General features: G+C 34.1%; 2 protein-coding genes across 2 annotated transcripts; one reads left to right on the top strand and one right to left on the bottom strand.

The window, feature by feature from the left end:
- Positions 1–902: 902 nt before the first annotated feature.
- Positions 903–3131, top strand: LOC114186806 (cytochrome P450 86A1-like). Its single transcript, XM_028074830.2, has 2 exons — positions 903–1809; positions 2019–3131. Exons 1-2 carry the CDS (start codon positions 917–919, stop codon positions 2899–2901), a joined length of 1776 nt encoding a protein of 591 aa, XP_027930631.2. The 5' UTR covers positions 903–916; the 3' UTR covers positions 2902–3131.
- Positions 3132–3746: 615 nt separating this feature from the next.
- LOC114187050 (sodium-dependent phosphate transport protein 1, chloroplastic) lies at positions 3747–9796 on the bottom strand. The gene is made up of 10 exons (XM_028075169.2): positions 9354–9796; positions 7722–7829; positions 7453–7608; positions 7007–7222; positions 6563–6772; positions 6095–6232; positions 5495–5596; positions 5056–5121; positions 4808–4892; positions 3747–4255 (listed from the first exon to the last, which is right to left on the bottom strand). The coding sequence occupies exons 1-10, from the start codon at positions 9699–9701 to the stop codon at positions 4158–4160; spliced, it is 1527 nt and encodes a 508-aa protein (XP_027930970.1). The 5' UTR covers positions 9702–9796; the 3' UTR covers positions 3747–4157.
- Between the last annotated feature and the right edge of the window lie 4598 nt (positions 9797–14394).

Genomic DNA, 14394 nt, shown 5'->3' with positions numbered 1-14394 from the left:
TACAAAAATAATGACCCATGACAAGTATGTTGTAGTGTTTGATTAGTTAATGAACCATTTATGTAATTTATAAGGCACAAATATATTATTTGATTCATGAGATATAACTAAATCACATAAAAAATCAAAATCACAAATTTGTAGTTTACAAAATAAGATAAGCATTGCATACACATTGTTATTGCTAAACAAAAGGTGTTTATCTTTGATAATGTGCAATCTCACCACGTTTTTCTATTTTTCTATCTGCATTTTGTATTGGTGTACTTAATTTCAGTAAGCATAATATGTTTGAATAGTTCAAAAAGCATTACCAATAATTACAAATACCGAGTTTCAAGAAATCCTTTATATATAATGATTTTAGTTGTATCGATCGCATTTCTGTATTTGTTTCAATAAATATTTTTAGTCATTTCTTTATTTTAACTTTATAAATAGCAACATATATATAATTAAAGAAAATTATTCTTTCATTCTTTTTTTACTCTCAATCTTTATTTTTTATGTGGTTTAGTGTGGACCATTAATTTAAAAAGAAAATAATGATCTATATATTAATTAATAATCCATACTAAATTACTAAATAAGTAAATGATGAGAAACAAAGTATGGATTATCCATGTAATTATAGTTGTCCATGTAGCAAACATCACTAAAACTCTTCATTATGTAATTAATGTCACCATCGGATTAAAAAATGGCTTGAAGTAAAAAGGTATGACCCATTAATCTCAGATGTTCCTATCTAGCCATTAAAGAGATAATTTTCTCCAAAAAGAGTGAAAACCATAAACAATTACGCATAAGAGTGGATATAACTAATACTTAATAGATTAGAATAGCCAAACCAATAAACTTTTTATAATCCACTCCAAAACCCTTCGCTCGCAGGAGAAGCTACGCATATGCGTGGATGTTTTTCATTTGCTTGTGCGTCACCACGCAAACACAGTTTCTACATCAACCTAACACCGACTCTTACTGCATAATATTCCGAACCACCTCTCCTAAACCTTTCCCATTATATCATCGTATAAACATATATAAAAACCCCCTTCATTCACTTCAAACTTCAAACTTCAAACCCCATTTCTCACAAATTATACCAAAACAACGTACCATGGTGCAAATGGATACACTCCCTATCCTCTTAACCCTAGCTGCTATTCTTTTATCCACATACTTTCTCTGGTTTTATTTCTTGGCTCGAACCCTAACGGGTCCAAAAGTGTGGCCCATGATTGGCAGCGTTCCAGAATTAGTGGCGAACCGGAATAGGGTTCACGACTGGATCGCTTCAAACCTACGCCAAACAGGAGGTTCCACCACTTATCAAACATGCACTCTCACTCTCCCTTTCTTCGCTCGCAAGCAGGGATTCTTTACCGTCACAAGCTGTCCTAGAAACATCGAACATATTCTCCGAACCCGGTTCGACAACTACCCTAAAGGGCCGCACTGGCAGGCGGCGTTCCACGACCTCCTAGGGCAGGGAATCTTCAACAGCGACGGTGAAACGTGGCTCATGCAGCGGAAAACCGCCGCGCTCGAGTTCACCACCCGAACCCTAAGACAAGCCATGGCTCGGTGGGTGAACCGGACCATAAAAAACAGGCTATGGTGTATTCTGGACAAAGCTGCTAAGGAAAACGTATCAGTGGATTTGCAAGACCTTCTTCTACGTTTAACCTTTGATAACATTTGTGGACTCACCTTTGGAAAAGACCCTGAAACTCTCTCACCGGATCTCCGTGAAAACCCCTTCACTGTTGCCTTTGACACTGCCACAGAAATCACCTTGCAAAGGTATACATATACACCCTTACTTTTTTTGTATGCTCACGTAATAATTGTTTCTTCTAATTATTAATTTAAAAACTTTCAGAATTTTCGTGCGGCATCACAATAACTATAAATTATCAATTAAATTATTATTTATGATAATTTTTAAATAATGTGAAAGTCGTTTTTTACATATTTTATTTTCTATATTTTTTAATTTTTTTTTATATTAGGCTTTTGTACCCGGGAATAATATGGAGATTCGAGAAGCTTCTTGGCATCGGTAAAGAGAAGAAACTGGAGCAGAGTTTGAAGATCGTTGAAACTTACATGAACGACGCCGTTTCGGCTCGCGAGAAATCGCCGTCCGATGACTTGCTGTCGAGGTTCATGAAGAAGCGCGACGCCGCGGGAAAGCCGCTGAGCGCAGCCACGCTGCGTCAGATCGCGCTCAACTTCGTCCTAGCTGGCAGGGACACGTCATCAGTGGCGCTAAGCTGGTTCTTCTGGCTCGTCATGAACCACCCCGCCGTGGAGGACAAGATCCTCGCTGAACTTGCGGCGGTGCTCACTTCCACGCGAGGCGGCGACCGGCGGAGGTGGACGGAGGAGGCGGTGGATTTCGAGGAAGCGGAGAGGCTGGTTTACTTGAAAGCGGCGCTGGCCGAAACGCTGCGTTTGTATCCGTCGGTGCCGGAGGATTTCAAGCACGCGGTGGCGGACGACGTGTTGCCGGATGGCACGGCAGTTCCGGCTGGTTCGACGGTGACGTATTCGATTTACGCGATGGGGAGAATGAAGAGTGTGTGGGGAGAGGACTGCATGGAGTTTAAACCGGAGCGGTTTTTATCGGCTAAGGGAGACCGGTTCGAACCGCCAAAAGACGGTTACAAGTTCGTTGCGTTTAACGCTGGACCGAGAACCTGCTTGGGCAAGGACTTGGCTTACCTGCAGATGAAATCTGTGGCTTCAGCTGTGCTTCTGCGTTACCGCCTGTCGCCGGTTCCCGGTCACCGGGTGCAGCAGAAGATGTCACTAACTCTCTTCATGAAGAATGGACTTCGTGTGTTCTTGCAGCCACGTCAACTTCAACCACATACTGCCACGTCAGCATAGAAAAGGGGTATTTTGGTCATGCACAGTGTAAAGGGCAATATGATCATTTCGTTGTCACACCTGTCAATTTATTTGTGTTTTTTATTTTGTACGGTGAAAAGTGAAAATGTTTGTTGTTTGGTCTGGTTGGTTGGTTGGTTTACCTTTGCAGTCGTTGGAAAATGGGTTTACATATTCTTATGTTGTTGATCAGTAAAATGAATACACAAAATATATAATTATTGGAAATATATATGAATTTGTTTGAAGGTTATTATTATTATTATTATTATTATTATTATCGTCGTCGTCGGAAGTTGCATGAATGTAACTTTTTATTTTACTATTGAAATATTTGCTTGTAAATTTGGTTAATCACTAGAAACATTGTTCTGCTTCTTTCGAACATGAGCTTGGGAAATTGTCCGTTAAAATCATTTTAATGTGCATGTTAGATACCCAAACCAAATTTATCAATCATCGAGTATGATGTAATAGTTTATTGTGCAAATATAGTAGTGATATCTTTTTTTAATAAATGTTTTAGATAATCATATATAAACTCGTGTAAGACGTAGGACCCAACGACAAATTTCATCTCAAAATCAATTCAGATTAAATTTTTTTTATCAAACATGTATTTAAGTCGCACCCCCAAAAATTGAGAGAAAGTGAAACTTCTCAAAACCTTAAACCCACATAAGAAAAGATAAAAAAGACGAGTTGATGCCCATAAAAAAAGAAAGCGAAGCATTCACGGGTTCATAATGGCATGTAATCTGCAACACTGACATTACATTACCAACTTTTTTGACCAAAAGATGCAAGCAAAACTGACAGATAAGAAATTGGAATGCAACAGGAGCTTGAGGAATGATATCACATAATCACTTTTCTTGATGAATTGATACAAAATTGATGTGTCGGTGTGGAAATTATATTTACAAGTATGACTTTAAATTAAGCAACTACAATGATCTTCCCACCAAACATGGGAAAAACTATGAGAGTAGAATCTAAACCTTTTCCCTGGATAAAACATCAGGGTCTAAATTATGCCAATTCATCTTTCAAGGACACATTCTCATATCTCTGATCTATGTTCAATGCTCCTCTGTTTATAAATTTACCCTTCTGTGAGGCACAAAAGCCAAAGATAAATGAGTTGCTTCTTAATTAAACTTCCTATTCTTCTCGGAGTGCTTCTTCTGTGGGAAAGGACTGGAGAACTATGTATACATGTGGCAAGACAAGTACCAGTGATTAATAAGAGTGTGTTATTCCAAGATCTTTTCACCAGTTGAAAAAAGATTAAACACCACAGTTCCAACCAAATACAACCCAACTGAAACCTTGAAAACATCATCCCAGGAACCTGAAAATATTCAAATGATAACTAACAGTGTTATACTCTTGTCACATATCAGATTTCATTGAAGTATTAAGCACAACAAATTATGCTACAAAACTAACAAGAGGATAAATATTCTGTAAAATCAACAGTAGTTTAGAACTTTAATTACATGACCACTGATCTCCGTATAATTTAAAGAACAAGGAAATGAATTTTCTCATAGGGATGAACCTCAGTTTAACTCATGCTATTGCTTACAAAGCTTCAACATTGCGTAATGTGCTAAATGTCAAGGCCAAGATGTGCTTAAAACCACAGGCATGATTTTATTTTGTTTTTCTTTACTTTATTGATTTGATTCCATGCTCACCATCAAAATGAAAACATAAAAAATTATACCAATAACAAAAGGCTCACTGAAACTCTTCACAGATTGTGCACCATAAACATATGCTCAATCTTCAGTATCAAGAGTAATAAAATCATCACGATCTTTCACCTAATAGCGCAATCTTTCAAGATACTAATCTCGGACATTCAGTCACCAAGGAAATATGAAAAAGAAATACTTACCATGCTGCAGAATGTAACCTGTTGCTGCTGTTCCAAAGACACCAGCCAATACTCCAGCAGTATTAGATAGACCAAGCAATATCCCCTAAGGATAAAAAGAGGAAATAAATATGATTTTTTCCTTTTCCGTGCCAAATGACAACTATTTAACCAATTAACTGTGAGATGACTATAGATGGCCATAAGAATATTTCTTAAATGTAGAGTTCCAAATTGCAGAAGAACACATGTAGAATGAATCCACTTACAGAATATCGAGGGGCAATATCTTGATGATTTGAATACAATCCGGACTGAGAGAAAGCATCAGTACCCTATTCAGGAAGAATTTGAAACAAGTTATGAAAGGGAAATTGAAGAATAGACAAGATGAAGAATAAGGTGTAAATGAACTAAATGCATGAATGAAACAACAGTTTCCAACTTTACGAAGAATGGCAGAATGAGAATTGTAGTTATACTGTTCTAGAAGTTTCAAGACACTATTGACTAGAAAATTTACATTAGCCAGCCAAATTTTCAGATTGTGCAGAACGAACAAAAATAGCCATATAATATTTATGTGAACTCGTTTAAGAAAATTCATGCAAATATTAAGTAACTTTCTCTAGAAAGATATAAGACAAGAATATAAACAGATTTTATATTAGGATTACATCAGAGTTAAATACAAAACAATAAACAAACCTGACTACACGTCATACACAAAACGGCCATCACAGGAGAATTAACGTGGCTCAATTGAGTTAAGAAGAAAGCTGGTCCAAGAAATCCAATTGTTTGCATTATCTGCAAAGATGTATAACTACACAGTGAAGCTCAGAACTTTACAACAATGGAATCATGTTAGGTAAAGGAGTTGAAAATTTTTAGTAGAAATAGCCAAAAAGCTGTTAGATACTTAAGGATAGAGAAGGCAAAGAGGATCTCTCTCTAAATGTAGTAACAAAAAATTTGCAGCTTTACGCACCTCTTAAAAAGTAGGTCATAATGCCACATGTAAAAATTGTATCCCAAAAACTTTGGTTCCCATACAACTTAATGTTTTTTCTCAAATTAAAATCATTACAATTAAGAAACAAAAATTATCCAGCATGAACTCAATATATAAAACAAACTCTGACAAATTTGAGACATTTGTTTAAATTTTTACTTTAATTAAAGGATAGGCAATAGTTCCCTTACCCCTTTATAGTTTATACAAAGGAAGTTGGTCAGGAATTTATCCAAAAAACTATTTTCCGAGAAGCTATAATAAGACAAAATAAACAAATAACAGGGAGATACCTTGCGAACCCTTGTAACTGATACACCCTTGCTCACTAGAGTGTCTGCAATCCAACCACCAACATTCGCAGAAAGTGCCATTACAAACCACGGTAGAACACAAAATAGCCCAGATTCTGTAAGATTGAACTTCAAGACCTAGATATATGAAAATAGCTTTAGCCCACTTTAAACAGTGTCAATTGTTTTCCAAATATCAAAAAGATTACAGATCAAAATAATTTGTAAGTCATGATATTAAGATATTATCATCATCTAGTGGGGTAAGGGGAGGGGAAGATATTAACTTCCAGGCAGAACAAAAGTACAATCACAAAATTAAAACTTAAATAGGTACTGACAACCTTATCATCTACCTAAATTCATACACAACCTTGTAGGAACTAAAAGGAAAAAATGAACATGGATCTAGCTGTGTCTGCATCATATCATTGAGCAACATACCCACAAAAAGATAGATCAACCTACTTGGTTATAGTATGTTGGCATCCATGTAAGAAGAATGAAAGTTCCCCAGTTGTGGCAAAAATGGGACGCTATTAGAGCCCAGACTGGAGGTTTTGACAAAATTAATCTCCAAGGTATTGTTTTCACAGGTTCCTTGGACAAACAGTTGGTAGTAATGAGCTTCTTTTCTTCAGGCCGTAGTTCAGGATCTTCAAGAGGTGAACTATGTGCCTACAGCTCCCACAATCACAGAAAAAATGAGCACTCAAACAAAGAGAAAACTCTACCAATACATGTAATCTTTTCAGAAACAAAATATATGTTGTCAGAAAATTCATTGTAAAGAATCAACTTCAAGACGAAAAAAAAAAGCACTTCTATCAAGAAAATACTTGAACAAGTATTTCTAAGTTCAATATGTAAGCAACTCCACAAAGGAAATAATTGTACAAATTCAAATCACACCTTACTAAGCCAAACGGAAAACCATACTGTCCCCAGAGAACCAAAGGAGTAAAATACTGATGGCCATCCAAACTGATGAATTAGAATGGGAGAAAAGGCCAGTCCAGTGACTGATCCAAGATACATGCCACTGTAGACCAGTGCAAGTGATCTGCTTCTCTCTGACACAGGAACCCATTTTGACAGAATATTATTCATGGCTGGCATAGCAACACCCTACAAAGAGAAAAAGGCCAAAACAAGTGAGATTCATATGGAACAGAACTATCATCATCAACTGGATAAATAAAATCATTGCCAAAAATAAGTCACAATATGCATTACAAGAAAAGAATGTTCCATTGTTTTAATTTACTAGATTTTTTCTTTTACCAACATTGTAGCAACATTAAGCTTTCTCCTAGTAGAATGCAGTACTATTTGGAACATTTTAATTTTTAACATACCTCACCGATCCCCATGAATGCACGAGCAACTAGTAGGAAAGGCAATCCAAGTTTGGCAGCTATAGGAGTGAGGGCTGTCGCAACAGACCACCAAATCACCCCAAATCCCAATACCTGCTTTCCTCCCACTGTATCTGCCCATATTCCACCAGCAATCTGCAACAAAAGATCTACCCTATGCTTCAGATGGGTGGCCTAAAATTCTAAGCCATACAAACTGGAAAATGTTACTTATCAATTAGCTTTTTCAAAACAAAAATCACATTTACCTGAGTAAGGAGGTATCCCCAAAAGAAAGAAGACTGTATCAAACCGACAGTGCTGGGGTTCCACTTGTACTCTGCAGACATAGGAAGTATAGCAATGCTCATATTTACCTGCAAATAACAAATGAATGAAAGTTTCTTAGAGTCAAGCCCACTGAAGACTCCACAGAAGTACTAAATCAGAGGGATTTAATCCAGTGAACCCTGTTATGACATATTTACAAAGAAAACCTAAATGAAGAAAATATTTATACATAATTCAATACATGATGTGTTGTATAATGTCTACAAACTAAAACCTACCCGAGATTCTTAAATTTGAAGGTTAACATTCATAATACCTATAATCCAAAGCTGTTTCCCTTAACCTGGTACCAATTCAACAAATTATTTTGTAACTCCGAAAACTACAAAACCTACGTATGAACAGTATAACACTTTCAGATAACTTCTAAAATTTCTTTCATGTTCACACTAAAAATGTATACTACCAGTAAATGAAATTTAGCTTCTAATTAAATTCAGTATTTTTCTTTTGGCATAATCCAAGGTGTGCAGTGGAATATTAACCCCTTCAAGCTGTATAAATCTCCAAAAGAGACTTTGCCTGTACTAACAAATCCTTAAATTGAACCCCCTTCTTAGATTTGAGTTTGGTACTAATTCAAACCCAAAAAGAAGTAAGAAAAAAATAAGCTAGCTCATAACTGGACATCTCGAGCATAGGTAGCTTGGTGACCGTAACAACAACTAAGATAAACCACGCAAAATTATGACTTTTGGATACCACCTTAAAAAATTATTTCAATCTGATTCAATCCACTTGATAACCACGCAAGCACTAGAGGAACCCATCAGCTACTCCCTCCTTCCCATTTCTTTTCATGTTTAAGGGTATTGCACAAGGATTAAGAAAAATATTTAATAGATGAATATCTAGACTAAATTGCCCTTAATGCCATTTATCTTAATTATAAGTAGTGACACAAATTAATACTCCAAATTTGTACGCATCTCAACTAATTCCAATAACAGTAAGTGTGAACTACTAAAATTTATAGTGCCACCAAACGTAAAAGAACGAGTCACCTTACTGGCCTAAAATTTGAAACACAATATAAATTTCAGCAAGATTCAACAATCTTTCCAATGAATTTGCATTTTAGATGAAAAAAATTTCCATTTTAGTGCTGACTCTATATAGCATTTCATACTACTCAATGTGGGAGGCTTAAACATGCTATAACACCAAAGTCTCTATAAACAGTAACCCCTGAGATAGACTCTCGTGTCATCTTGAAATTTAAGTTTGGAGCTAATTCAATCCTCAAAACGTAAATTATGTTTGAAACTAATCCAATCTTCAACATCCAACTCATGAAGTTAGAAGAGTTGTCCCTCACTCACACACACTATTTTGATTACATAACTAGCCAATGTAAGATCTCCAAACACTGCTACTGGCATGCTTAAGGACCTGCTTATACACCAAGTACACCGAGCTTTGTTGTCGAATTGGCTTAACTTAAATTCAGAATAAAAATGTCCTACAGCTTCTTCTCCATGAACAAAATCGCATGCAATGAGAAAGGAACAATGCAGTTGAAAAAACAAAGAAAGAGCAGAGGTACATACCCTATCCATGTTACAAAGAAGAAAAGCAGAGAAGCAGAGAACCACAATGACCCATCTCTTGGGGAACACCTGCCACCACTTTCCTTCCTCCTCCATGTTATCCAAACCGCGCCCCTTCTGAACGACAACATCCTCGTACTTGGGGGACTCCGACACGTTCTTCTCCGACTTCACATTGGCCCATACCTTCCCGCCGCCCCTTCCGCCGGCAACGACGAGGTGGCTCCGCCGCGAGAGCAGGAGCGGTGACGGCGGAGGTGCATGTGCGAACTGGGTCCGGCGCGATAATGAAATGTTGCACGAAGTTGAAGGATGAGAAAAACAGGAAATAATGGCTCTGCCACTCATCGTGGCTTCCTTCTTCTCTTCTTTTCTTCTTCTTCTTCTTCTCTTCTTCTCTTCTTCTCTTCTTCTCTTCTTGGTTGGTTCTTCAGTTGTTCTTACTGTGACACCACTGTTGATATTTTGAGGAACAAGACGGGATTTTTATCAGCACTGGCTCTTGTTTGGACACGTGGAGATTGCGTACAGAAAAAGATCCTGGTACTTGGGTAATTAATAATTAATCATTGTCGGGTTTTATAGCAAGTAGCAGTGTAGTCTTTAATTAAAAATAATAATTACTGTCAAACCAATATTGAAAAAAAAATAAAGTCATTTAAATGAAATCTATAACTATCTATTACACATTGTTAAAGGAGAAAAGAATTAAAATGTATACTCCAACATTTTATCTAAAAAGAAAAAGAAATACAACTACTTCCATCATGAAATAATTTTATTATTTTTATAAATAATTATAACATTATTTTTTTTTTCAATCAAATTTTGGCCCAGAATCCTATTGAAGTTGGAATGGAGACGGTGGTACCTCCTTATAAATAATTATAACATTATTTTTTTTCAATCAAATTCTCTCCTTTTTCCAATCATCTTTTATCAACCTTCAAAAGAAAGAACACCATATCGTGTACCATCATATTTCCGGAATTTATTTGTTCGCATTACAATAAATAATTCCAAATTACTTTTTTTGGGGGAAAGCAAAATATTCTCTCCTTCTACGAAAATCATTTCCCAGAAGCATTTTGATGGGGAGGAAAGAAGTTTGAAGGAGTGCAGGAAGTAATTGCCAAGAACAAAAGAAGGCCTGTCAAAATAATTGGGCTAACAATAGGCCCAAAAAGACAGATGAAGCCCAAAAGAAAAAGTATTCTCATATGTTCATGGTAAACCTTTTGTAATAAGCTAATGGTAAAAATAATCTTCTAAATTCTTCACAGCTTTCAAAAAAATATTTTCTGGGATGTATTAAAAGTTTCCAGATTCATATTCCGGAAACAATCAGAAAAAGAAAAAAAAAACAGTGAGATTCTGAAAATCATTATTGATTTTTCTTTATCTATTAAAAAGTCTCATCATACAATACAATTTAAAAGTTAGGCACATTGAAAATAACATCTTAGATAATAAAAAAAAGAAGAAGAAGAAGATATCTTAACAGGAAAAATGAAAAGAAATATGATTTAAGATTTTCTTGTTTCAATAAGGAAAATATAATTTAGCAATGTTGTAAAATTATAGCTTAAGCTCATTAAACAATTAGAACTTAATTAACGACAAAATAAGTTTATTTCTTAAGAAATTAAAATAAGTTTTGAAAAGAAAAGCACAAAAAATAAAGGAAATAAGAGAAGGAAATCCAATTTTGTTAGATAATGTGAATATAGAGGCCATGATTACATTATTAACACTTGAGAATAAGGCAGAAGTCTCTTTCATGCTTCCTCACTTTATTATGTACCTAAAATATCTACACAGAATCTTCTCTTGTTAATATTCATACATCATATCATATATATAGATAGAGAAAATTAGAGATTATGTTCACAATATATTAATAATTTGTCGGTGAGTTCCTTTTTTTTTTTCGACTATGGTTGGTATTTAGGGACTTTGTGCTATAAATTATAAAACATGATACTTCTTTTTATAATGTTTTTATTCTTTAACTTAATATTTTGGAGTAACGTTTAGCAAAGTTGAACTAAATATTTCACAAAGGCACAAAAATAGCATTCACCTAAATCCAAAAAGTAAAAGTAACAATGATGAAAGGTTATTTTAGAATATTTTTAATTTTATAAATTTCAGAAGAATATAGAGTTATCTTCTCATTATGTTTTGAAGATAAACTAAATTATGTGTTATTTTTCTTAATTACTTTTGTAGCTATTTTAGCTATATTATGTCATGTTTTTAATTTATAATAGTATAAGTGTAACTATTGTAAGTATGTCTTGTTAATTATTAATTTTAGGTGATCGAAGGTTGTTAGTTACTCCAATAACCAATTTAAACACCAGTTTACAAAATAAAAATTTATTATTTATTGAAATAGTTATTATTATGAATAAAAAATTATAATTGGTCTCTGAACTTTGCTAGCATGGTTTTGAGTGTCAAAGAATTTAATTTATAAATTAGTCACTAAATATTGGTACCGATGTTTTGGCTACCAAAGCAATTATTTTCTAAATTAGTCTCTAATTAATTGATATCCAATATTTTTTATTCATAATAGTGACTATTTAAGTATCCAATATTTTTTTTTTTATTTTGTAAATTAATATTTAAATCGGTCATATAGTGGCTAAAAATTTTTAGTCACTAAAATTGATTATTATTTAACATTTTTCTTGTAGTGATACTTGTATGATATTCATTGAATGGTTTGGTAAGATAGTCCTAAACATATAGAACTTGAACCCCAATCCATGTCATTGTAAGGACTTAAAGACTTTCGTATTTAAGTTAAAATGATATCGGTCGAAACTAAGGTTTAAAAAAAAATATTCATTTGTTAAAAATTCAAGTATGAATTAAAAGTGTTACATCGATCAGAAATGAAAAAGTTGAAGGATATATAAGATATACAATATACACATATCTTAAGTTTTAAGATTTTTTTTTTACATATTGAAAGTTAGTTTTTCATTTGTGTAAGTTATACCTTACAGATAGTTAATCTTCCTATGTGTTATTGTAATAAAAAATTTCCAACACAAGTCTAAGAACCCCATGGTTCGAGATTCACGCATTACAGAGTACATGCTATAAGCTCTCACAACTGAACGAATTTTTGTACTTAGGATGCCATTGCTATTACCACCATGGTAGAAAAAGAATATATATAGTTTTAAAGGATAAAATGGAAGAATTGATACAATTACAGGTAAATAAATAATTATATACTTAAAATACAAATCGCATGTTAAGAAAATTGTGACATCAAACTCATTCGGAAAAATGTTATATGACATCATTTGACGATCATTTAACGACCATTTCATGAATTACGAGTCCAAATGTGACATAGTACAGTTCATTAATTACATATATTCACTTAAATGGACAGCTATAACTTAACAAGGACAACTCTATGGTATTGATACCATATATAAATTATCACCATCTACTAAATCAGAAGAATTTTTTGCTCTTGTGGGTCTACATGTCGCTAAGTGCCATCATATTCATCACAACTGTTACTCTTAGAAGTGCATTTAAATTACTCAAACTCGTGCAGTTTCTCACCATTTTCTGTCAAAAAAAAAAAAATCCAACTAAGAGTACAATCAATCATCAGTAGTAAGAAGATTCAATTTCATTGTAAGACAATTGTGAAAACACACATATTACTCTAAATGTTTGTTTTACTGACTCCACATTTTCGAAAGAGTGTTCTCGGAATATTCACTTCCCTCTATATGTTGTCAATTTGAGGACCCTTCAAAACAGGAATGGGGTCAGGTCACAATAGACCATGCACAACAATTATTGACATAAAATCATGTGAACTCTCTGTTTCCCCAATAATAACAATAATGTGAAGCCTGAAAACAAATGAAAATAAAAGCATGGAAAGAGAGAGTAATTATGATAAATATTTTACTAACTTTCTACTAGATTTTTGGTTTTTCTTTTACATGTGACTCAAATTTGTTCAGAAATTACGAAAGTGGACGAGTCAGAAAATAATTACTAGTTATGAATTGAGTCCTGTGAATTTCTGAAGACTTCAAAAGCAAAATCGTGAATACTCCACACGACTTATTCACAAATTCCTGAGAAAGTAAAGTTGTTAGGAGTCGTAATGATTAACGATTTTAGTGTTAATATTAATTTCAAAAAAATTAAAATTGTAAATGACTCCTAATGACTTCAATTTTACATAAATTCACTGAGAAGTTCTGGAGAGTCCTCACAATTCTATTTTTGAAGTCATTAAAGTTCACACAATTTAATCCACGATCAATAATTATTTCCTCACTTGTCCATTTTCGTAATTTTAAACAAATATCCGATTTTAGACTATGCAAATTTCTCCACAAGCAACTAGTTAATTAGATTCACTAGGTGTATTCTAAGTATGATAGTGGAGCTTTCTTTATTACAAGGGAAATGTAACTAATAAGATTGATCGACAAATAAGAGCAAGCTTCCCTTTATTGATTAGTGGTGTGAATAAAGGCTCTTAAGATGGGGACACAAGTGTTGATGATGAGACATTTTTCTATTCCTTATTATATAAATCATGAGCTTACTTTATATTTCATTATTGCAGTGTGTTTATATACACACTCACAGACACCAAATGCAACTTCATTTTATGCTCAACTTGCTTTTAGGATGGAACCTGTGGTTGGTTTATCTAAAAGTTTAAGTAAGATGTTATATTCTTATGAATTAAACTCTTACATTTGGTCATAAATGCTCTAATAAAGACCAATTACTTTAAAACTTAGATGTTGAAGTGTCACAACATAACCCCTAACCAAGAGAATCACCATTGAAGATCTTTGGAGATTATTATTTTTTTTTTCATTGTTAAGCTGTTAGACAGTGCAATCAATAACAACATTGTGATAAAATAGTTATGCTTCATATCCACTTTAAAACAAAAATAAGCAAGGCACTTGCTAGGAAAATGAAAGTGGTTGCATCATATGCCACAACCTTATAGTGATCACATTGTCGG

Source organism: Vigna unguiculata, chromosome 6, assembly GCF_037176805.1.
Source record: "Vigna unguiculata cultivar grain cowpea cultivar isolate G323 ecotype 2 chromosome 6, ASM3717680v1, whole genome shotgun sequence".
NCBI lineage: Eukaryota > Viridiplantae > Streptophyta > Magnoliopsida > Fabales > Fabaceae > Vigna > Vigna unguiculata.
This window is presented reverse-complemented; position numbering and strand designations above follow the sequence as displayed.